The 25,523-nt window shown below is 33.4% G+C and overlaps 1 protein-coding gene across 1 annotated transcript in view; it reads right to left on the minus strand.

Annotated features, from left to right (window-relative positions):
* Nucleotides 1-539: 539 nt before the first annotated feature.
* Nucleotides 540-25,523, minus strand: part of LOC145671173 (protein Fer3-like) — a 39,968-nt gene continuing 14,984 nt past the window's right edge. The window contains exon 2 of the mRNA XM_081740015.1: nucleotides 540-3,269. Coding sequence (XP_081596141.1) covers nucleotides 2,870-3,269 — 400 coding nt within the window. The 3' untranslated portion in view covers nucleotides 540-2,869. The remainder of the gene's footprint in view (nucleotides 3,270-25,523) is intronic.

The following is a 25,523-nucleotide window of genomic DNA, read 5'->3' on the forward strand; positions in this document are numbered from 1 at the left end:
CCTGCTTCAAAAATCCCTATTGGTAAAGTTTGCACCTATGGAGCTACTTTGGTTACTGGTACCAAAATATGATGTATCTTGAAAAATACTATAGGTTAAAGGTAATTTGTGTACCAAGTTGCGTTGCAATATCTTCCTTTGTGAATGGGACAGTCGGGACAGTATGTTAAGAAAGTATGGCCGAAACGAACTTAACTGACTCCAGTGGAAAAGAGAACGCCATATATCTTCCTTTAGTTGATCGTCAAAAAATATTTCTGTCACCTCTTCACATAAAATTCGGTCTGATTAAGAACCTCGTCAAAAGCATGGACAGAACTGGCAGGGATTTAAATATATAAGAACTAAATTTCCCACAATGAGTGATGCTAAAATCAAAGAGTTTTTTTTTTTTTTTGTAGGCCCACAGATCAGGGAACTGTTCCGTGATGTGTAGCTCATTGATGAACTTAATGAGCTCGAGAAAATCACATGCCTGACATTTAGAAAAATATGCAGAGATTTTTTTTAAAGAATCATAGGTCCGGCAATTTCCACGAACATTGATTTCATTTTGTACATTTTATAAATTTTACACTTTCAGTATTTTCTTTCGTTACTACAAAAAGCGTTACAAATTCCAACATTTGTCATTATCTTCAAAATATCTACATAGAACACGTTTACATTTGTTTCAAGTCTCAGGTCTATCGTTCTTGGTTCAAAAGATATAGCTTACGCAATCAAACTTTGGGTTGCGTAACTTTACAGACACACTGTATAATAAAATGTACTAAGAGTACAAGATAATCAATAATGATTTTGTGTAGGAGGGAGTTAATAACAATGTATTTAAACTCTGTTATGTTGTTTTAATGAAAACGTAATAAATATCCTGTACAATAAAACATTTTTTTACAATATAATTATTTAATCTTCCACTTAAAATCCAATCTTAATCTAATAGTCTACTGTGATCATCAGAATTCTCTAAAACAATTGTAATTAGGTTATTTTTAGGCACAAAAATAATATGTTGAAATTTTGGCTCAATTTGAACAGTACCCTATGATGAAATATCTGTAAGATAGGCCAACTACACAAGAATATAAAGTTCACATTAAATTAAACTAGACAATTTATACTACTATTTAGACAGTGCTGGAAGAATTAGAATAGTGTTGTATTTCACATTCGAATATTATTTTTATTACTAAATTCACATTATGCATTCTTATGGCAAATGTTACTTGCCTATGCTGATAATACGTATACTACAAACGTATGTATGGTAGTATTGCAGTTGAAAGTTGAAGATTTTTTCAACAGTTGTGAATTGAGTAAATACATGCGGAGCTTTTTTCTAAAATTGGTTTGAACAAAAAAAAAAAAAAAAAAAATCCTAAAAATGAAAAACTCTCTCAAGTTTATTTCGACAATATTTTCGAAATGAATAATCGGGAATAGATTCATGTTACATATGGAGAAGCTGAGGTTTATGGATGGAGTTTGACATCTCAATTCAGTACCAATGTCTGGACTAACAACTTAAATCCACAACGCAGATTTGTCGCACTAAATGGTTTCAATGTAACTTACAGAAATCTTAACTTAAAACTGTTCGCTCATTGTGAAGTTAGTAAGAATATTTTAACATGGACCCATTTAGGAAAATATAAGTCATAGTTTGCCATCATCTCTTTCTACTATACCAGAGAAGAGAAATTTTTACTAATTAAAACTTAAGACGGTTTTTCATGCAAACATCTTTGCTTGCGATGTGGCTGAATAGCCAATTGAGAAAGTTGTTTAAGTACAGTTCTACGTGTAACACAACTTTTTGTTGGCTACATATAAAAATAGCAAGCAACGAACGCAATGGACGCTTGCATGAAAATCCGCCCTTATTCTTTTTATCATTTCTTCTTCTATTTTTGCGCAAATAAATGCTTGTTGGACATTGTTAATGACTAACATTGGAATTAGCATCAATAAAATAGCATAATGATCATATCCTAATGTGTTTTGAATACGAAATAGAATAGGTTAGTTTTGAGTTTAGCGTCCCTTTCAGTAGTGAGGCTATATGAGACGTGTGCCTATAGCTGAGCATGTAATCCGAACCGCATAATCTTTACTAGGTGTAGAACCTGGATCTCCCGCGCCAAAAGCGCGTGCGCTAGCTATACAGTCACAAGGGAGCTCACAAAGTAGAAATACATCAATGTTTTGCCCAGCATTGCATTTAATTTGAAAGATATATCGAATACATGACCTACAAATTATCTTAGTATAGAAATGGCGATGAATGAAAGAGAATTACACATAAATTAATGCGTTAAAAAAAAAAAAGTTTTGCTTTGTTGATCATACATATCTTAATGGTCAGTGCATGTTTATTTCTTAAGACTTACATAATGCGCCAAGTCAGTATTCTTGGAAGATTTTTCACTTCAGTTTTTTTTTTTTTTTTTTAAACTAAGTACAGAATCGTAACTACCTTCAAATCAGGTGTAAAACCTTATCTGTGATTACAGTAAGATGTGTTAATATGAAAATAACGTAAAACTAATGAGATTCTTTTTATTAATTCCTTTTGAGATATCACAAAAGATATAAGATAGGCAAACTATTTTTTGCCAGCGTAAGACTAGTGTCTTTTGATACTTAGCATTAAACTAAACAAATGTATAAAGTTAAGCATTTATTACTTTTTTGTTGTAATTCTCTTTGCGGTATCGCCATTTTTAAAGTAGAATCTTCATTAAAGAATCCATCAAACACATTTTAAAGCTAAAATTACGCACTGTTTGCCTTTGGCCATCAGATCAACACACAAAATGTCGAGTACATACATCACTTCCTCTTATAGTCTCCATTCTTTTATGGTTCATGTCTGTAACGAAGGAAGTGAATAAGATATATAATCTCGTTGATGTTGGGGAGGTGCCAACTGAAGAAGATTTGCACCTCGTAGTCCCATCCCAACCCCAGGATCTCCTGGGCCACCTCCCATCCCTTTGGATCGTTCACTTTTCAGGTCTTTTCCTGTCAGAATTTCTGTCATAAAGGAGATATAAGTGATAGCAAGACGTAAGGTTTCGATTCGAGACAACCGTTTCTCGTAGGCGAATGTGGGAACTTTACGTCGGAGTTTGTCAAAGGCTTCGTTAAGGTTGAACATGCGCCGCCGCTCCCGAATGTTCGCTGCTCTCCTTTGTGCCATTGTTGCCACTCTTCGACGTGGCTTTTTGTTCGGTTGTGAAGAATTTCCGGGCCTTTGCCCAAACCTAGAAATACAGAGAACAACAGTGTATAAATAAATGGAACAAATGAATTGGAAACGAAATTTTAGGTGCTGAAAAACAAAACTGAAATTACTGTAACATCATTCATTTCTTTTTAAAAATTCAATTAAGAATCTATATCTTCGGGTTTAGATCTGGGTCCCAGTCAGCTTTATCGTGAATTTTGTTATAAATAGTTGTTTTGTAATATAGTATTCTTGCGATGAACATAATATACAGTTAGAACTCGTACATAATTGTATATTTCCGTACATAAATACACACATCTGGTCATAAAATATTGCAACGATTAAATCGATAGTTTTGTCATAGTCTCTCACGTTGTGTATAAAATCCTTAATATTGATTTATGTAAGAAAATCACACAAAGAAATTATAATATTATTATATTTTTCATTTATGAACTATTTTGAAAACAAAAATGGGAATAGGGTTGGTGAGTTAAATACCAAAGAGTCAATTACAAAAATCTTAAATTGCTACAAACACGCTAATATCTGTTTCATACAAATAAGTTTGATACTATTCCGCTTATTATGTGACAAATAGATGTCGCCAGCTTTTGCACCACCGTATAAAATTAATATACTTGGTGTATTAATACATACACACTCGTTGTCGACACAGAGCTGCGTCATGACTAAATGGTTAGCATATGACCCGGATTCGATTCCAGGTGTTAGCTCATGTGGCTCGTTTTCCACGCTAAGTTGTAGTTCAAGTAGCTGAAAGATCCAAAATAAGCAACTAATTAATCTTAACATCTTAAGGGTCTTCACTATAGTGAAATTAAACTATCCCTAATTTTAGAGTTTTTCTGTAATATCTTCAAAACAAATAAAAAATATTCGAAAAGCAGAAACGTAGTGAACTAGACAATACGATTTTGCATGTGATGCATTTACCAGGGGTGCCCACAAGGAGGGGGGCTATGACGCAAACTGCGTCATTGAAATATTTGGGGGGGTTAAAAATCTATATAAATATGTTTGAGGGGGATATAAAAATTAATCGAAAAGATTTTTTTTATGGAAGAACACCTATGGATAGAGAATTGCGGGGGGGGTGGTGCGTCATGGACATAAGGGGGGTGGGCACCACTGCATTTACCACAATTCACTTTTCTGCTTTTGGTATGCCGCTATTTACAGAATTAAAAAAAAATGCTAAATCTATCTACAATTGCAAATCGAAAGCAGATAGATGAGTTGTGATAACGGTATCACATGCGAAATTGTATTGTCTGTTTCACTACGTTTCTGCTTATCGATTTTTTTTTAGATATTACAGAAAAAACTCTAAAATTAGCAGTAGTTTAATTTCTAGTGAAGATCGATCTCATATAAACGAAATTTCAAGTATATATAAATATTAAACTGTATACCAGTTGCGTATCCAGACTTTCACTAAGGATATGATTAAACACCAAAGTTTATATCAATAATAGCTTAAATAATAAAGCGCTTAACATGCGTTATTATTTATATATCCTATACGAAGTATCCGCATGTCACTCTTCTTACATAAAGTTTGATTTCGAAAAATTAACAATTAAATTTAGGCATGGCGAAAGAAGTCTTTAGGGGGAAAAAGTACTATTTTGTGGGACCTCGAATAGAGTTAAGAAAAAAACTTAAGTTAAGGGTTAAGAAATAGAGTACTGTACTTCGTGTGGAGTACTGTATTGTATGAGGCAGAAACATGGACATTATGCAAAAATAATAAGAAACAACTGGAAGTTTCTTAAATGTGTGTGTGGAGAAAAATTGAGAGAATTAGCTGGATAGAGCGGAAAATGAATGAGAGTGTGTTAGAAACGGTGGGGGAGAAAAGAACAATTTTAAATATTATTAAGAAGAGGAAGAGAAACTAGTTGGGACATTGTCTAACGAGGGAACCCATCCAAGTGCAACTCTGACTTCGAGTCGAGACTATGGTCGTTGGATACCTTGTCCCAAAAGAACATAACACGAAAAGTGATACATCCTCTATCGCAACCGTTACAGAGATATAAGCGTGAAAAGTTAGAAATTGAGCTCCATTCTATACATTTTTACAAAGTCAGCTTCCGGGTCAGATTTTTCGGAAACGGTCAGGTAAGGAAACTCAGCGAATACATATCAAATTAGTGTTGGGAGCCCACCACCTTTTGAATGAAAAAATGTTGCCCCCGGGGCATTCGCAGGGTCCCAGGCGGGGTCCAACTCAAAATTGGCAAATGGAACCGGGGGTCAAGTAGCATATTGTATAAAAGCTGTTGTTAAATAAAAGAAGATAGAACAAATCTCAACTCTCTATGATGACCCTGTGCAAACGGGCAACTGGTCAAAATGTCAATACAACCTACATCAGAAAATATATGGCCACTCTTCTAAATCCGTTAAGTTGTGACAATAACAAAACAGAAACTTTTGCCTTTTGAACTTTTCACCCTCCACGACGGTTGCGATTGACAATGTATCCTTACTCTTCTAGGACACGCAATCCAATGGCCATGGTCATTCTATGGTTCATTGGTCATTCGAAGTCACACTTATACTTGGATAAGGTTCGTTGTGTAACTCTGTGAGAGACTCTGCAACAATTTGTTTAACTTTAATACCTTGCACTTTTAAACGTGTTTTTCTGTTTTGTTATTGTCACAACTTAACGGATTTAGAAGAGTGGCCATATATTTTTTGATGTAGGTTGTATTGACATTTTGACCAGTTGCCCGTTTGCATAGAGGGTCATCAAAGAGAATTGAGATTTGTTCTATCTTCTTTTATTTAACAATAGCTTTCATACAATATGCTACTTGACCCCCGGTTCCATTTGCCAATTTTGAGTTGGACCCCGCCTGGGACCCTGCGAATGCCCCGGGGGCAACATTTTTTCATTCAAAAGGTGGTGGGCTCCCAACACTAATTTGATATGTATTCGCTGAGTTTCCTTACCTGACCGTTTCCGAAAAATCTGACCCGGAAGCTGACTTTGTAATGTATAGTATGGAGCTCAATTTCTAACTTTACACGCTTATATCTCCGCAACGGTTGCGATCGAGGATGTATAACTTTTCGTGTTACGTTTTTTTGCTACAAGGTATCCAACGACCATAGTCTCGACTCGAAGTCAGAGTTGCACTTGGATAGGTTCCCTCGTAAGAAGGAATTGTACCATGAGGGACGCGTTAAAGGATATGATGGCAAAAAAGAGAGGGAGGGACCGAAGGAGACTACAATTAATAGAGCCTTGGAGCATGGAAGTTTCACAGTTGCAGCAAGTGAGAATAATGCAGAATACTAATAATAATGATGATAATACCCTTTTAAATTAATAAATGCCTAAGACAGATATCTTTTTCTGAGTGAATCCTTCTTAAATAATTCTAAAAATTAATTTTTTCACAACATTTGAGACGAGGCGACACATTTCACGAGCGATCTCATGTCTTGTTTCAAATTTTCGACATGAGACACATTTATCTCGTCTCAAATTTCACAAAGTGCATCTCGACTTGAATTCGGGGATCCCTGCCCGAACTTTAGCAACTAGACCAGAAAGAGGGCTATAGAAAAATAAGTACTCTATTTACTCACTACCACTACTATGATCTTTTATTTAATTTTTATTAAGTGATATTTTCAGATATAACCTTGAATTATTAACAAAATGGGAACAGAAATATAAAAAATCAGCTTAGTCTAATTGAACTGAATAAAACCTCTAGAGAAAACACTTAAGTCAGAATGGCAGATCACCGGATTTAAACCTGGACCTCCCGATTGCAAAGCAAGAATGCTACCAACTAATCTACCATCACTTGGTTTCTGTGTATGTTCACCGAATTATTGAGTTAAAATGTTGCGTGAAATGCAATAGATGCAAACTCGGCAATCAGAAACAGTTATTAAAAGTAAAGTAGCTTTATCATTAATTTAATGATCAGAACAGCAATTAAAAAACTGCTCTTGTGACGAAGTCCTGTTCCATCTAGGTAACGTTTCAACTTCAGACACACACTCACCTGCTTTATCCAAAACTGAAATGTAGGAATAAAAGGTGATGAGATTTTGTATGATCCATATTAGTAATTTAAGCATTCATGTGATTCGATTTATTGTATTTACTTATCTGTCCTAAGAAGTATTTTTTCTTTCAATTTTACTAAAGATAAAATAAATCGGTTAAAGAGTACTATAATCAAAAAGTGATATAGAGATTAATTTTGACAGAATAAATATACCTTATTCCAAACCCTTTACTTGACTAATGGCAAGTTGAAGTTATAGGTGCAACACATGGCAATTAAGTTTAAACGCCACCAAAACGCAAGCACTGGTCTTTCTACCTCCTAAACGCCGCTCGAAAGTTCATCGTAACCCATGGAACCTTAACGTTACTCTGCAAGACCATCAACTTCGGCCAACTCCTACGGCTACATATCTCGGGGTAGTTTTTGACTCTAAATTAACTTGGAAAGCTCATCTAGCGAAAATAACGCAAAGGGCTAAGTTACGACTCAATCTTTTACGGCGTCTCACAGGAACCACTTGGGGATTACACGCACCTCTCTTAATTAATACATATAAAATGTCCTCAGGCCCATTTTAACGTTTGGCCATATTGCTTGGTGCAATGCTCCAACAAAGTTCTACGACCGATTATCCATACTAGAACGACATGCCATTAGAACTGCGTATCGCATAAAGTTACCATATCCGAACTTTCTGACTCATGAACACATCAACTTTCCTCAACTTATCCATCACCTTGCCGACATTCGTTTGAAATACACAGTCTCTCGCCTGCCAGTCTCCCACCCATTACTTCTTGATACTTTACAAGCTGATGCCGAAACTGACGCACCGTATAAATATTTGCATACAGCGTTAAACGTTCTTATCACGTTATACATCAAAAACGCACATCCTACAGCTGAAGAACACGACATCTTTCATATATATCATATACCCGATCACCTTCCTCATTTATTTCCATTTTAGCACAATGTCTCAGTTCAATACTAACTTTGGGCTTTCCCCTTGTTGCCATCAGTCTCGAGTCGCCTCGAGACAGAAGAACTAAACTTCATTTGCTTATCTAACACTATGTTTGTGACTGTGGCGTGTAAGCACTGCATTTCATTTTACATCATCATGTTTATTTCATAAAGCACAACACACTGCGTCTATACCAGTTCTCTTTATACTTGCACTATTTAGATATGTATTTTGTTTTCTTGTATCCATATTTATATTTATTCACTCACCTGATATGTTTTTGTTATTGTTCGTTACTTTTCAGCACTATTTGTTTATAAGACTGCACTTAGACCATCATACATGATTTAAAACAACAATGTCTACAATTTTGTGCCAAAGAGAGGGCGTAACCCTCTAATGGCTAGGGCCAGGAGTCATACACCAAACCATCTAATTTTGAAAATAAAAATGAAAATTGATGAATAAAGTACAACCTACAACTCCCTGACCCTTTACCTTAAAAAAAAGTTATAGTTTGAAGTGCATAAAGCAGAAAATAATATATGACTTAAATGTTAAGAACAGGTAAGGATCTTTTACACGAACCATTTTCACACTATTAATACATACGCTTTGCATTCTATTATACATTACCTAATATTACAATAGCCAGCTAGTTTACAAGGAAATATTAGTCGACTTCTTCTTCTTCTTCTTCTCTTCTTTTTTTTTCTTAACTGAGGTTTTAATATATGTGTGTTATGTGTCAGGCTTTATCATTTCTTCTTATAGTTTCACCTTCTGTTATTTCTAAAGGTTATAAAGATAATCATGAAAGTTCAATATTATCAGTGGTGGATCCAGGGGGGCATGACCCCCCACAATAGGAAACTTCTTTATTTTATATATAAATAAAAAAATTGGAGCTCAGAAGTAGCTGTAAGTAGCAGTATTACAACCCACCGCCCCCCAGAAGTCCGTCCTGGATCCGCCCCTGATATTATGCATTATTATTTCTGTGATTAATACTATAGTTAATACAGTAACAGAATAAGATCTTTGAATATTCAAGTTTGCAAGTAGTATGTGCATCACTGTTATGAATGTGTGTCGCTGTTAGGAGTATGTGTATCACTGTTGGGAGTATGTCTATTATTGTTAGGAATATGTGTATCACTATTAGGAATATGTGTATCACTGTTAGGAGTGTATATGTATCACTGTTAGGAATATGTGCAGCACTATTAGGAATATGTGTGAGTGTATATGTATCACTGTTAGGAATATGTGTATCACTATTAGGAATATGTGTATCACTGTTAGGAGTGTATATGTATCACTGTTAGGAATATGTGTATCACTATTAGAATTTGTATCACTGTTAGGAATATTTGTATCACTGTTAGGAATATCTGTATCACTGCTAGAAATATATATGTAATCACTATTTGGAATATTGTATCACCATTGAGAGTGTATATGCATCACAGTTAGGAGTATGTGTACCACTGTTAGGAATATAAGTATTACTATTAGGAATATGTGTTTGACTGTTAGGAATGTATATGTATCACTATTAGGAATATGTGTATCACTGTTAGAAATATGAGTATCACTATTAGGAATATGTGTTTGACTGTTAGGAATGTATATACATCACTTAGGAATATATGTATCGCTGTTAGGAGTATGTGTATCACTGTTAGAAGTATGTGTACCACAATTAGAAGACATAAACAATTGGTACAGTCTCCTAGTTAACAGTGTATTGTTTTGCATATGTAATGCATAAATAAACAATCTGTTCCAGGATTTAGAAGTAAAACTATCAATTATACTATTACTGGCAATAAACGATATACTTTCTAGCGCCATTAAAAATTGTTTTTCTCGACTTTTCTCAAAAACTAAGAATGGAAATTTACCCTAAGGCTTGTCACTTTGTCCAGTTCGATGTGGTGTATCTATTGATATATGTATTATCTTTGCTTATAGTCAAACAAACATTGAACTTTAAGACCTAATCATAATTTTAGAATATATTTCATTAGTTATACTGCATACTGTCGTCTTGTTAATCCCATAATGAAAAGGTTTATAAGGGTAAACTTCAATTTCAGTTTCATCTTAATAGGTGGAATAGTTACCGTAGATCATTAATTTCCAGGTTTACGAAAATTCTTTTTATCGATTTTCTCGAAAACTACGCTGAACTTAAAGTTTATACTTAATAAATAATTTTGTTCTGGTCATTGATATCTATCGATTGATACATATCTTATCCTCATTTTTTTGTTATACCTAACAATATTGCAGAAAACTCTAATATCAACGTTGTATTCATTTGCTATTATTCTAACAATGCGTTCACGATATAAGGTAATACTTATATAGCCTTCCACAATTTTTTATATTAGTGGAAATGTATATGTATTTGCATTAGGTTTTCTATTTGTAAGATGTGAGAATTAATAGAAACTTTTCTTTATTCTCTTTTTATAAACACACGATGCGAAAAATTCGCTTTTGTTTTACCATGGAGATTACAGTGCATAACACCTTGGTCTTTAGTTGCACAAAGAATATTCAAGTCCTCCTCAAGTTTTTGATTACGTCGGACAAATACTGAATTGTACATTGGTATAAGTTTTACTCCCTTTCTCCTTCCGTCAGGTGAAAGACTTCTAATATTGATGACACAATATTTTAAATGAATCATTTTCTTTAACACAAAAACAAGGAACAACATTAAGCAATATTGGATAAATACAGAAAAATCTCAAAGCTGATGATCTTAATGTATTGGTGAACAATCACAATCATTCGCTGATGATGAGTTTTAGCCACGTGTAAGATTTTTTTTTTTTTTTGTATCTAAACAAAGAAAGAAATTTAAATATGTATATATTATTAAAAATATCTTTTGCCTTTGGGAAATTTCATCTTGGAAGTAAGTGATAAAGATTTTTGCGTAATTGGAACTTACATCAACTAGTATCCTGATAAAATGTTTTCCATAATTTTATCTCTTTTTAAGTGGAGAGTACTGAAACTTGTCCTCGTATACGTACTATTAAATACGTTATACGATAATATATCTATGATTATATGTAATAATCATATAATTATTTTAGTAGCATGATTTCTTTACTAATAAATAAATTACAATCTACCGGTATTGAATATATATATATAATATTGAACAATATAGTCAGTTGATAAAGTAATTATCAGAAGCAATTGAAATAGCTAAACGTTAAAAATGAGAGTACACACAAAGTTTGTAGAAAAGAAAACAAACTCAAGTCTTCTTGGATAAATGAGAAATTAAATTTAGTAAAGATGAGAGATAAATATTACCCTTTGATTAAAATTTTCGAAATAATGTAAATATGCACAATGAGCATAGAAAACTTAAAATATGGCAACCAAGTTAAGATGGCAAATATAGAGTAAGTACTGTTACAAAAATTACGAAAATGCTTGCCTGATAGGAAATTTTATTTAGTTGTAAAAGAAAAATGAAAATGAAATCTTTGAGTTTTACGTCCCACGGTTATGCCGGTTAGGCTAAAGGAGACGGTGATTATGAGAAATGAATGAAATGGTGGAATGAAGAAAGTGGGAGGAAACGGGAGAACCCCGAGAAAACCCACGCACACGGTGTTTGTCCACCACAAAGTTCACTTGGCGGGAGCAGGGTTTGAACCCGAGACCCCATGCACCAGAGGTGAACGCTCTACCACTGAGCCACCGCGGCCCCCTAGTTGTAAAAGAGTTATTAACTAACAATAATATACGTATATATTGTGTGTACAATTAAGAAGCGAAATACTATAGTCATTAAAAAAATAGTCCTGTATTAGACTTTTTCTGTCCAAGACTAACCTTTAAATACAGTTTAAACTGTATTTATTATGTTTTTGTTATGTCCAGTGATTCAGAAATTCGATTGTGCATAACTCGAAAACCCCAAACCTGCACAACGTAATATTTAAAAGCAGATCAAACTCTACAACCAGACCAAATTTGACCGCGAATGGATGAGTTTGGTGTATGCGTTGTTGCTTTTCAAAATATGGTTCAGAGTTCAATATCCCATAACTTGGGAACTGTAAGTCTGCATAATATTTCACACGCTTACGTAGCAAATCAGGTTCTACCATCATACCAACCTTGGTGAGTTCTGCTGAACTCGTACTATATAATATCCTTCATATTTCATGGAAAAATCAAATGAAAAAGGAAAACGGGAAGTACTTTAGTTGATAGTGAAGGTGTACCAAATGTATTGAATGATTATTTTGTAAGCGTTGGTAGAACATTAGCATCAAATATACTCTTATTGGAAAATAAAGCGCTGAATATGGGTATCTCAAGTACCCATTCATTCTATTTTATTCCAGTTACCCATGCGTGCATTATTATAATCATTGGTACTCTAAAGAGAAAGAAGAAACAAACAAGAGATGGATTACATAATGAGTTGCAAGGACACTATTAGTGAAACATCTTAAATGGTAAATTCTTCCTTTACTTTAGATGAATTTTTAATGCAATGCATGAGTTCCCTCGTGGCTATATATATAGCGTTGGCGTAGAAGATCCAGGTTTTATTCCTTGCAGGAGCTCATGTGGTTGGTATCTCATGTTAAGCTACGTCTCATATAGCCTTGCTTCTGAGCGGGACGCTAAATTCAAATCGAATCTAAATCCTATGCAATGCAAAACTGCCTAAGTCACTCCACTCCAATTTATAAGGGCAGAGATTAAGTTAAATCCAAATAATTATAGACCTATATCTATATTAAGCTGAGTTTCTAATGTAATTGAGAAGTGTATATATAATAGAATGGTAACATATTTGGATTCTATGGATTATTTTTATCAATATCAATATGATTTCAGGGATAAATCAAGCACCTAGAATGCTATAACTGATATAGTGGTAGAAATCCAAGAATGTCTGGGTAACAATAAACTTGCAGCAGGATTATTTATTGATTTGAAGAAAGCATTTGATACATTTAAGCATAATATATTGCTATAAAAGCTAGAAAATATAGTATTTAAAGATGTATCTCATTCTTGGTTCGACAGCTATCTAATAGGTCACAATATGTCTTAGCAAATGGGAAAGAAAGCAATGATGTAAAAATAGAATATGATGTTCCACAAGGTGTAGATTACTGCATATTTATTTTTTGATAAACTTCTTTAATAAAAAATGCTTCCCCTTCAAAGCATAGCATAAATTCTCAGTGCATTGATAAATAGTGTGGATTGCAAATAAATAAATAAATAAATAAATAAATAAATAAATAAAAGTAAAAAATAAAAAGTAGTGTAGTCGATTTTGTGGTTAATGTTCAAAAGAAATAATCACACACCAGATGCAGCTATTACATATTATTACTTTTACTTTCATTGCAGATTTATATGTAGTAAGGTTTTCGGCACGCGTAACATTTTTTAGTTCTATCTTTCTTAACTGTGTAAATTAAATAGTGGAAATTTCTAGAGGCTATGTAAAGCGTAGAAGTAATTTCCCTGACTAAACAGAATAATGAATGAAAATAAATAATCCATTAATGATTTAAGAATAATGCTACACATTATGAATGATTATTTCACTAAATATTCAGATTAATGCATTAAAATTAAAAGGTTTCTCTTAGCAGAAAACCACCCTACGCCGCTGGAAATTTGGTGTCTGAAACCCGTATCTGACATTTCCATGATTTTAAATACCATAATTTTGACATTGAATGAACTTACAAGAATATGGAACATATATATTGCTATATTCTAACTTAGCAGTTTTTATTATGCTCACACAAGGTTTCTGCTTTTCAGATTCTAGAGTTCTTAGCCACGGAATCCAATCGTTGGCTGAGAGTTTACAGAGTTGTGTAGTTGCAGACGGCAATTACTGTATTTTGATTAACCAGGTGGTGTTAGGCGTCAATCTGAAAATGTATGACGTCACAATTGTCAGACACTCAATTTTCCTGACTGTAAATATTATATTGACTAAACTAACTAATTCTATGGCGTATGGAACCCGGAGGTTCAATGCCGCATTCACAAAAGCTCTCCACTAACTTCTATCTCTAGCCGACTGGATTCAGTTTCTATTTTATATTCCTATATTTCTGCGAGATTCATCTTGATATTGTCCTCCCATCTGCGCTTACGTCTTCCTAATGGTTGTTTTCCGATTGAACTTCCAGTTAAAACTCTGAAAGCGTTCCTACTTCATTTCATTCTGGCTATATATCCTGCCCACCTCAGCCACCTAGATTTCATGACCGTAAAAGTGGTTGGTAAACGGTATAAATTACGGTATGTAGTTCCTCGTTATGAAGTTTCCACCATTCTCCATTCCCGTACCTCGCGTCCGAATATTCGTCTCAGAATCTTGTTCTCAAATACTTCCAGTCTGCGTTCTTCTCTCGGAGTAAGTGATCATGTTTCGCAACCATACAGAACAACAGGCATGATTATTGTTTTATATATTTTAAGCTTCAAATTCCTTGTCAAAATCTGCGACGATGAGAGATTTTAAACGAATAATAACACGAATTATCTGCTTTTAGTTGACATTTAATTTCTTCGTGAATATGGTTTTCGTCTATTAATATTGATCTTAGATAATATTTATTCTTTTAATATTATACTGACTACCATTCAAAATTCTCATATTGTTTGTAGTTCGTGTGTCAATTATACACAAAACTTAAGTGTGGAGAGCATAGTAAAGATTTGTTCGATGGGCGACACTACTAGCATAAGCTGAATACTCGAAAGTAACGTAATTTTGGAAGATATATGAGTGTTATGAGATTCCTACTTCAAAATAATCTATTCTCGGCATTCGTAAATTATCTCATTCAACTGACAATGAACTTTTTGCTTTGAATGACGTTTTAATTAATTTAACTGTGCGTGACAAAATTATTTTAGAAGCAGTAGAAATTGTATAATTGCCACTTTCTTCTTAACAGTGGTTTGTTTTTTTTAATTTTTATTATTTTTTTAATAGGAATAGCAAACAGGCACAGGAAATACAATAATGTATATCACTATTATTTCAGAACCAGATAATCACAACCAATTTTCTGTCTTGGACAGTGTGGTTCTAGAGCGTACTCAAATTCATAAAGATCACTTATTTTAAGTTCCTCATGCTTTTCAACTTTATAATTTTAATAATGTATTCTGATACATTTTATTGATTTTCTGCTCAGTAAGTTTTAAAAATGTATTTATTGATACCATTGCTCAAGTATGATATAATATAGTACATCTTAAACATACATTTAAAAGTACGTTTATCGATACCATTGCTCAAATATTGTAATATTTCACAAATGTAAGTATAAATTAGTATTAATGTCACGTGTACATCACGTGAAGGAATATGGTTTCTATAGCAGGGTATTCTTCAATTAATCTTGAAACCGGAAATAAATTACCACTTCCGGTTTTAGTAGAGATATTAAAGTAGAGATGGAATATTTACTTGCGACGTCTAATTGATTGCAGAAAATCGATTCTAACTATCTATTACCGCTTTCCCTCCATAGCAATCAACGTTAGAACCAAAAGTGGTTGTTTTCTGCCACTTCCAGTTTTAATGAGGATTAAGAGAGAAGATGATACCTATTCTTGTAACGCTAAACTGATATTAAAAACCAGCTTCTCGATATCTCTTATCGGTTTCGCCGATCAATATTGAAAGAGGAAGTTCTAGTGGATTTCTATGCTTCCGGTTTTAGTAGAGAGTTAAAGATGGAAATGAAATGTAGTCTTCAGATGCTTGATCGATTACAGGAAACAGATTCTCGCTATACATTACCGGTTTTGCTCTATACAGACAAATATAATGATTAATGTTGTAATCGGAAATGGCCGATTTCTACAATTTCTGGTTTGAAAATCATATATATAAATTAACCTGATTCCTAATTCTCTACATCCTGGCCAAAATTGATGGTGATCCAGTCTTCGAGATTTTTTCTGACGAACGAACACATGGACTGATAGGGTAAATATTGTAATATTATCTGCAACCACAACAATAACACTCAGAAGACGATGTCCGCAAAATTTCGTTAACATCTTATTTGAACTAACGTAACACTGTAATCTCACTTTAATTTACCATAGTATATTTTCTTTTTCTTTTTCTCTTTTTTTTCTTTTTTTTTTTTGCGTGAAAGTAACATTTGAAACCGAATTATTTCTTTAAAATTTATACTGTACATGAAATGAAAATTGTTTTTTAAAAAAACTATGACATACTCATTGTATAAATAAATGTGAAATATTAGTGTTTGTTTGATTTATTTGTATTGATTGAAGTCAATACTTCGAGTGTAACTTTGACCACTTATCAACAAAATTAAAAAATCATAGACCAGTATAATTTAAGCAAGTTACTTACTTGATTTGAGACATAATTTTGGAGGGGAAGAGTAGAAATTTTACTGATAACATTTTTTTTATTTAACTTTTCCTGTATTTATGTTTAGCGTGGCCTTGTGAATTTTGTTTACTTTTTCTTCAATGTAGAAACTTACCTAGGGATTTTGGAGTATGCTCATAGATATTTAAATTGTGAATAGTGCTTCGGTGATATTTAGCATTTTGATTATACTGCTTGTTTATTATTTTTTAATAATTTATTTTACATAATGTTGTGGCTTGATGTAACGAAGTATTCCATCACATATTTTTATACTCATACGGTAATGCTTTAGTTTAATATGTATGACAATGACAAATTGGTGTACCTCAACAAAAAAAAAGCCCTATATTTTAAAATGAAGCATGAAAAAATAATGCATAAAATTAAAATTATTCTGTTAATATGTGTTGTACTATTTATATATATATATATATATATATATATATATATATATATATATATATATATATATATATATATGTTGTAGCTATAGATGAAATTTCGCGTTCACCATCTGGAAAATAAATATTTCTTATTTAGAATGCGTAAGTTACAAGGTTATTATTAGCAGGTAACACTAATAAGTCCCTATTCCCTGTTACCAAGAAATAAGTCCCTATTCATATTTCGTAAAGTAATAACCAAGAAAAGACGTTACCAAGAAAATGACGTTTGTATCTACATTAACACTACATATTTCATTATGTATAGATGTTTTTCTGTTTAGTAAAAGAATCCTTGATATTACACTTAACTTTTCCTACAAATGTGCTCTGTTAGAAGGGTAATGTGTGGTCAGTTCTTCAGTTTCCCAGTTGCCTCACGATACTGAAACAACACCGAAAAATCTGTCATCATTAGGAATAGAATTCGACAGCATTCACGCTAAGAACACATTTGTGTAACAAAAAAGTTTATTTCTAAATTTCCTTCGTATGTGGTAAAAATGAAATTATTATTATTTAGCATAAACATTCTATACTACTATTCACAGTTTCAAATACATATACAGAGGCCGGTAGCCAGCCCAAAAATGTAGGGGGGCGGCTGAAGTTAGGGGAGCCCGATCCAACCATATCATAGTTTATCACCATATTATATTTTATTTGCAAGCCTACCGTGAAAAGTTTAGGGAGGCCAGCGAAAATTTAGGGAGGCAAACCCCCTAGATCCTCCTGAATACGGGTCTGCATATACATATATATAATTATTCCAAAATGCTATCTCCACTGGTTTACCTGTTTCCGTGAGGTTACAAAAGTCAAAGAGCGCTGGTGTTTTCAATGTGAGAACCCCACTGGTGTCGGCAGCGCGGCCAGTCTCTGGTCAAGGAAACACCGGCAAGGAGGAACCGATGTGGTGACCACAAATTTTAACTTAATTACTACTGCCAAGCCGCACTGATATTCCTTGGCCAAGAATTTCCTATAATAATAATAATAATAATAATAATAATAATAATAATAATAATAATAATAATAATAATAATAATAATAATAATAATAATAATAATAATAATTATTATTATTATTATTATTATTATTATTATTATTATTATTATTATTATTATTATTATTATTATTTCACACAGGAAATTTGAAAATAAAATGAAATCTGTAAGTTTTACGTCCCACAGTTATGCCGGTTAGGCTAAAGGAGATAGTGATGATAAGTAATGAATGAAATGGTGGAACGAAGAAAGTGGGAGAAAACAGGAGAACCCTGAGAAAAACCATGCACACGATGTTTGTCCACCACAAAGTTCACTTAGCGCGAGCTGGGATCAAACCAAGGACCCCATGCAACTGAGATGAACGCTCTACCACTGAGCCACCGCGGCCCCCACACAGGAAATTTATCTGCTATCACAATCGTCTGCTAATTTATATTTGTATAACCAATCACCAGGTATAAGACTGAAATACATGAGACGCAAGAGGCATCTTGCTATGTTTGAAAGTAACCACAATAACTCCGAATGAGACTAGACGAATATACTAAAAGCAATAGGTTCAGCAAAGAAAATAAAGAACGCCCCCTCCTTCTCAGTACCATAAATCTGTCCTCGAAAAGGACGAGAGGGCTAGAAAATTTCATTCCACAGATGTGATATGGACAGAGTTTAAAAACCTGTTTTAAATGGCTAGCCCGAATTTCCCTCACGCTGCTAATACAAACAGGGAGAAGCAGAGATCGCACTGTTGCAAATCTTCACATGAAAAAAAGGGGGGAATGAATAACTTAATTGGAGGCTTTTAGTAAAATTATAAGCTCATATAACGAATTCTTTATTATCGACCTGACTCTATGCAAATTTTTATAAGGATTTGTTCATTGCTTGCTGAGAAAAACACGAAAAAAGTTCCAATGTTATTAGATAGGGGAAAACTCGACTCAGCGAAGAGGTAGCAACAGCCTTAATCAATACGTGATCCGAAAAAGGACGAACGTCATCACCATCACGAGGATCCACAATGACTCACGAGGATAGGATATAGGATATAAGACGGCGCAGCGCCTTCAAAGGCATCAGTTTGCATTGGGACTGTTCATCTCACCTACCTTTTCTTGGCTGCGTCTGGGCCCTGAGGTTCTCCCAAACCTGTCCCTTGGTTGTGACTGGGCCCTGGGACATCTCTAATCACCAACTACCAAATTAACGAACTACGAATATTGGTCTTCGGACCATCTTTAGAATTGTACTACTCTAAAGTTATTGTAATAAAACGGTTATGGAAGAAAGTCCAATCACGCGTACCATCATTTGTCTCTATCAACCTCTTTTTCCTCAGAAGTTTACAATATATAAAGGAGTTTTGGTAAACCAAACATATTTATCGATATCACTTCTCGGCAGCCTACTTGTCTCACTAGTCATCATGGTGGAAGAAGTGCATATCCGGGCATTTTTTTGTGCGTAGCATTACGCTTATTGTACGAATGGTCCAAAAGTTTTTATCCGTATTCTAGTGAATATAAGATGTACTTGTTATAATTTTATTTCATTTCATGGTCAAGCAAGCCGAAACGTTAACACCTCTTAGAGAGCTACGCCCTCTGGTGGGAAATGATGTGTATTTAGTGGCGAGAACTTGTGCAGTTCGTTGGGTTGTGAGTTTCTCTTTTGTTATCATAGATAAAGAGAAAGGAAAAGAATAAGGACAGTCAATAATTAATTTAGTTGTAACATGATAATGAATATGAACTGTACGAATACAAGACAACACTAGGAAGTTGTTAGCAGAACGAATGAATCTTCTGTCCAGGGGCTACTTTCGACGTCTTGTTCATTTTTTCCTATAATTTCAGAAAAAAAAAAATCGTGAGTGCATAAACCTCCACTAGTATTTTTAAGTCAAGCTATATGAAAATAGGGGAAAATATTTTTAAAAACATCCTACACTTGCACAGAACTTTCTTTTAGCACAAACACATTCTCCTTAATAGAGCTAACAAGCATGCTCCCACTTAATTCTTCCACGTTAAACTACTTTCTCTACAAGTATGAAATTAAGACAACTATTGAAAACTTAATTGCGTACTTTAATGGGCATGTTTTTATTTTATTTTTAAGTTACAAAAATTTTTATTCCAACTAGCTTATCCAGTGCGGAGTTGTTTATATGTTGATAAGTGTAAAACTTTTATTGCTATGAGTTCAAATCTCAACTCCTCCTCAGTCAAGAGACTTCAACTTTTCAAGAAGGAAAATGTCACCTTGTGCATTATCTCATTTAATCACATTATTGTAATTTAATAATTAAATTTGATTCGTTTGTTTAAAGTCAAAAACACGCAAATATTTTATTTTAAAAAATCTAGCCTTTGACTAGTTGGGGACTTCGCTCCCAGACCTCTGCGTTTGTTCGGCCTACGACCTCTCACTTCATATTTCAGCCTTTACGTCGATCCTTCACACGGCAAAAATACGTTTATGACATTATTCTTTGTGAAAACTTTAATCCTCATTTCCCCTTAAAGTATGCACTTCAATCAAAGTTAAGTGACAGAAACCCATGTCGGTTCAAGTGCTAACTGTGTTCAAAAAATTCATTTCAAATGGTTCACCTGTTTTCCTCAGACTGACAATCTGAAAGAACTTTTACATTTTGAGAAAAAAAAAAAATAGAATTTGCCTCCCTTTCTTTCGTTAAAAGCGGAATTTCTGGAAACATCGCTGTGTCATATGTCCAGTTGTTTCGAATAAGGAATTTATGTATCAAGTTTGATATCCCTATCTTCAATTTTAAGGAATTTCGAGATATAACCATCTTATTAAAACGATTGCAACTCCCTCCATTTATTCCGTCTTTTTTTCTTTCCTTCTAAGGAAACCATTAAAAACGATTAAATATACTTTAAATTATTTTAAATTAAAACTCTAAATATCAATTTTCGTACCTTTAACCTTATGGGGTTTCAAGGTATGGTCATCTTATTATAACAATAGTAACTCCCCTCGTTTTCCTTGCCATCTTTTTTCGTCCATTCTAAGGGAAATGTTAAAAGACGCCAAAACACATATTTAATTATTTTAAATGAAAAGTCTAAACACCAAATTTCATGTTTCTAACCTTAAAGAATTTCGAGATATGGCTATCCTATTATTATAATTGTAGCCCCATCCTTTTTTTCCCTTCTGGAGTAAACAATAGAAGAAAGGTATGGAAAATAAATATACCAAAGTTTATGTTTCTACGCTTTAGAGATTCGGAAATATGAACGTTTTAGTATAATAATTGCCACCCATATTCTCCCTTTCCTAGCTGAATTTCGAAAGAAATCTTCCTTAGTGAAGCCTTATGTCACAAATGTTATGTACCATCAAAATTACAACTTTCTAGCTTAAGCGATTTGGCCTAGGCGTTAATCAGTCAGTCAAGCAGTCACTCACTCACTCAGAGCTTCTTTTATGTATAGAAATTAAAACAAATAGAGGTATTTACTAACTATTGTAAATTGTTTTTATGTGATTCAATGCGTTTACACGTATTTGTGTCTAAGTAAAAAATATAGTTTTAAGTTAACTAGTGTAGATCATCTGTTTTGATCCACTTTTAAAATAAAGGAAAGTTTCAATGAATTACAATAATTCAACAATTCCAAATTTCAACCTATATCGGAACACTAAATATGAAATGCCCAAAGAACTTAAATTTACGAAAAATGTTAACAATAACGGAAATTCATACTCAGTCAACAAAGGAAACTGCTCAAAAAGGATGCTGGTTGTATCAAAATCTAGCCTTTGTTTACCTGAATCCCTTCATGATAAAAGTTAACATTCGTACAGAAGAAAGTTTCCTAAATTAATTCCAGAGTCAAATTCTAATAACAAAAACTAAATTAGAGTATGGTGGCTTAGTAGTAAAAAGCTCACCTCTGATGCAGGAGTCTCTGGCTTGGTTCCAGACCACGTGTAGTGTTTGTGGGTTTTCTGGAATTCTACGTTTCCCTTCCACATTCTGTTATAGCAATTCTTTATCAATCATTCATTTTCGTTAATCAGATTTTTTTTACCTAAAAAATCCTAACAATGTGGACTTAAAACTGAAAGATTTTATCTTTAAAAAAAACTAAAATAATATTTCAGTTTTACGTCCATGGATATGCCATGTAGACTGAAGGAGACGATGATTAAATGATTGAAATAGTGGAATGAAGAAAGTGGGAGGAAACGGGTCAACCTCGAGAAAATTCACGCACACGGTAATAAAAACTAAAAAGTCGTAGTCTATAAATTTATTTAAAAGACAGTGTCTTGTCCTAAGTTTAATAGTTGTGAGTAATATTATTATTCTATCAAACGTAAACCAAGAGATACTGTACTTTTGTTGTCGACTTTACAAAAGTCAATTGTAGTAGGAAAAGTGTTTATGAATTGAAGACTAAAAATAAAGTGCTGTCAACAAAATCAAATTTGAGAAATATAAGCCTGCCGTAACAAATTATTTCACCGTCAATGATATAACCATAGCTTTTCATTGCGAAAAGTAGTATATATAGTAATACAGTAGAAAACAAGTTTACAAGAAGTAAAAGTATGTTCTTTTGAAAATGAATTTTACTTTTCTCAAAATGTGAATGGCATATTCTTACCGTGGAGTGCACTTAGCGCCCGTAGATTTAGCGCCCACATATAATATCGTATACTTAGCGCCCAGAAAATATTTGATGCTTATCAGTGTGCTAGGGTTGACCAAAGAGAGAACTAGTTTATATGTATAAATGTAGTTTCGTACTCAAATCATCTATCCCATCCCCTCTCTTTTGACGACTAAAGAACAAAAATTTTTTACTTGAAAGATCCTGCTATACTTCCTGCACAATTGTCATGTCACTTTTAAAACCCCTTAGGCAAGTTGAAAGAAATGTGTTCTTTTCTTCCTCTTCTGTTCATCACCGTCAGCTCTAACACTCTGACTTTTCATGTACATCTGTAATTACGTACAATTTAATTACGACTTAAGAGCATTACCATATCACCTATGAGATTTTCATATATGGATGTGAATTCATGTGCCAGCGTTATTTTAAAATTTATATAGTTTTAAATAATAATAATTACACGCACCTTAATGCAAATACTACTGCATGGAAAACAGCAATTATTTATGCACATTGCATAACTTCATTTCCTATCGTAAATACAGGGTGTCAAAAAATTCAAATGCCAAAATTTGCTGGGTAATTCTTTATATCAAATGAAAATAAAACGTTCTAATGAACATATGTCAAGTGTTATAAGCCGCCCTAAACGCAATCAATCACATTTTAAACCCTAGTTTAAAAATAATGGAACATATCGTAAGTAGTTAAAGAAATTCGGCAAGAACTAGTATTTCCTCTATCTAAATATCCATACAAGGATACACTTTTAACCCTAGGACCACGGCCGGCGATTAGGGGAGGGGCAAAGGGGGGCAGTTGCCCCTCCACTTTTTGAAATGACCCATTAATGTATATAGTTTCATTTGGAAATATAAAGTTTTGTATGTATTATTGGTTCATAGAATACAAATGGTGCCATAAAATATTTGCCGTTCCATGAGTACGTATTGGTTATATTTCCGTGAAGTTAAGAAAGCTACAGAAATTGCGTTTTAAAAATGCCACTAAAAATGGCCCAAAATTAAGCTGCTGGAGCGAGACAATTCGAGCGTACTTTCATTTCATCTTACAAGGGCTCGATATGTTAGTAAGCCTCTCTGGATCTAATTGAGATATCATTTCGCAAGAAAAGAAGTCCTTCACAAGTTATTCTTTAATTGCACAAAAACTGACGGTTCCTAAAACAGTTCTTTTCTTGAAAAATTGACAGTTCTTTTCTTCTTTCTTATAGTAAAGAATATTTTGATTTGATTTTTTTCAGTTTAACATCCTGTTCAGCAGCGAAGCTATATGAGACGTGAACTTAATGATTAACGTAGAGTCCGAACCACGTGAGCTCCCTCCGGGAATTGAACCCAGGTCTCTCACGTCAAAGGTGCGTACCTTAACCGCTTAGCCACGAAGGAGCTCAGTAAAGAATATATAATTTTGCAGTGTAATATACGAGTTTAGGGGTGTACATATACAGTTTTGTTATACAATTAAATTTAGTAAATTCAACATAATTCTAGGTTTTAGGATTATTTTGTATAACTGAAATGTGGAGTGACTAAGTATTGTTGAGTTTTAATGTATTCCAAGAAAATGAAAACTGTATCTAATGGCAACGAACATGTTTCGGGAAGCTGCAAAAGTATTTTTTTGAATGTCGTAGCATATGCTTGTAGTATTCACTGTCTTTCTAAGAGTAATAACACATATAATAACATGCGTGGAATTAAAAATATAAGTTGTTCATTAATTTCCAGTTTCAATATAACTTTTGCAGAACAAGCCTTATTATCCATTACTATGATTATTTGATTAATATAATCCTTTCTATTTATTTGTTTTGCAAATTTGTTATTAAATAGGTCCCTAATCTGATTACACAATTTTCCAGACAGAATTTTAAGATGCATGATTTTATGATTTTTTGATTTCATGAGCAAGGAATCAGATCTCTTCTTACACCTTCGTTGTATAAGAGTACAAAGAGTTAGTATCTTGTGTTGCTTTTGTCAATTTACGTAACAAAATATGAAACAAGATAGACGGTATTTTAACTGAAAAAGATAGTTACACAGTTATACAGCCTTTAGTCTATATAACAGCCTCCTAATAGTTATACAGCCTTTAGTCTAACAAAGTGTTACAAGCAACCAGGAAAAGTAACATTGACATACAAATACTGTATTCAGATCATATCTTGCCTCCCCACTTTTAACGTCCAACAGCCGCCACTGCCTAGGACTACCAGGTGGGTCCATTGCACTCGTACGCATACTTTCTTTAATAATTACTAAGGCTTAGTAAGTATTGAGATTCTATGACATTTCCCTGGTTGTGTTCTTGTATTACGTTATTTAAGTGTTTTTTTTTTTTAATTTCCGTGAGTTAAGTGATAGTTTTTAAAATTTATAGCATTGGGTACCGAGTGGGTCCATTAAACTCGAGCCTTAATGAAGAAATATGAGGATAGATTCAGAATAGATTGAGATTGTGGCTCGTACCGGAGTGAACGTTCTTATAATCTTCTAACTGTCCCAATGAAGTCAGATATAACATATTGCAACTTTATGTGTTATTATTTAGTTTGATTGATTTAATTATTTGCAATTTTGCTTATTTTAGTAGCAGCTTTTCTTTATTTATTTATTCAGTCCATTGTCAGAAGCATAATAGTTGCTTTTGTCTATCAAACTGTAT

The sequence above is a fragment of the Thermobia domestica genome, chromosome 15, assembly GCF_964235325.1.
Source record: "Thermobia domestica chromosome 15, izTheDome1.hap1.1, whole genome shotgun sequence".
Taxonomy (NCBI): domain Eukaryota; kingdom Metazoa; phylum Arthropoda; class Insecta; order Zygentoma; family Lepismatidae; genus Thermobia; species Thermobia domestica.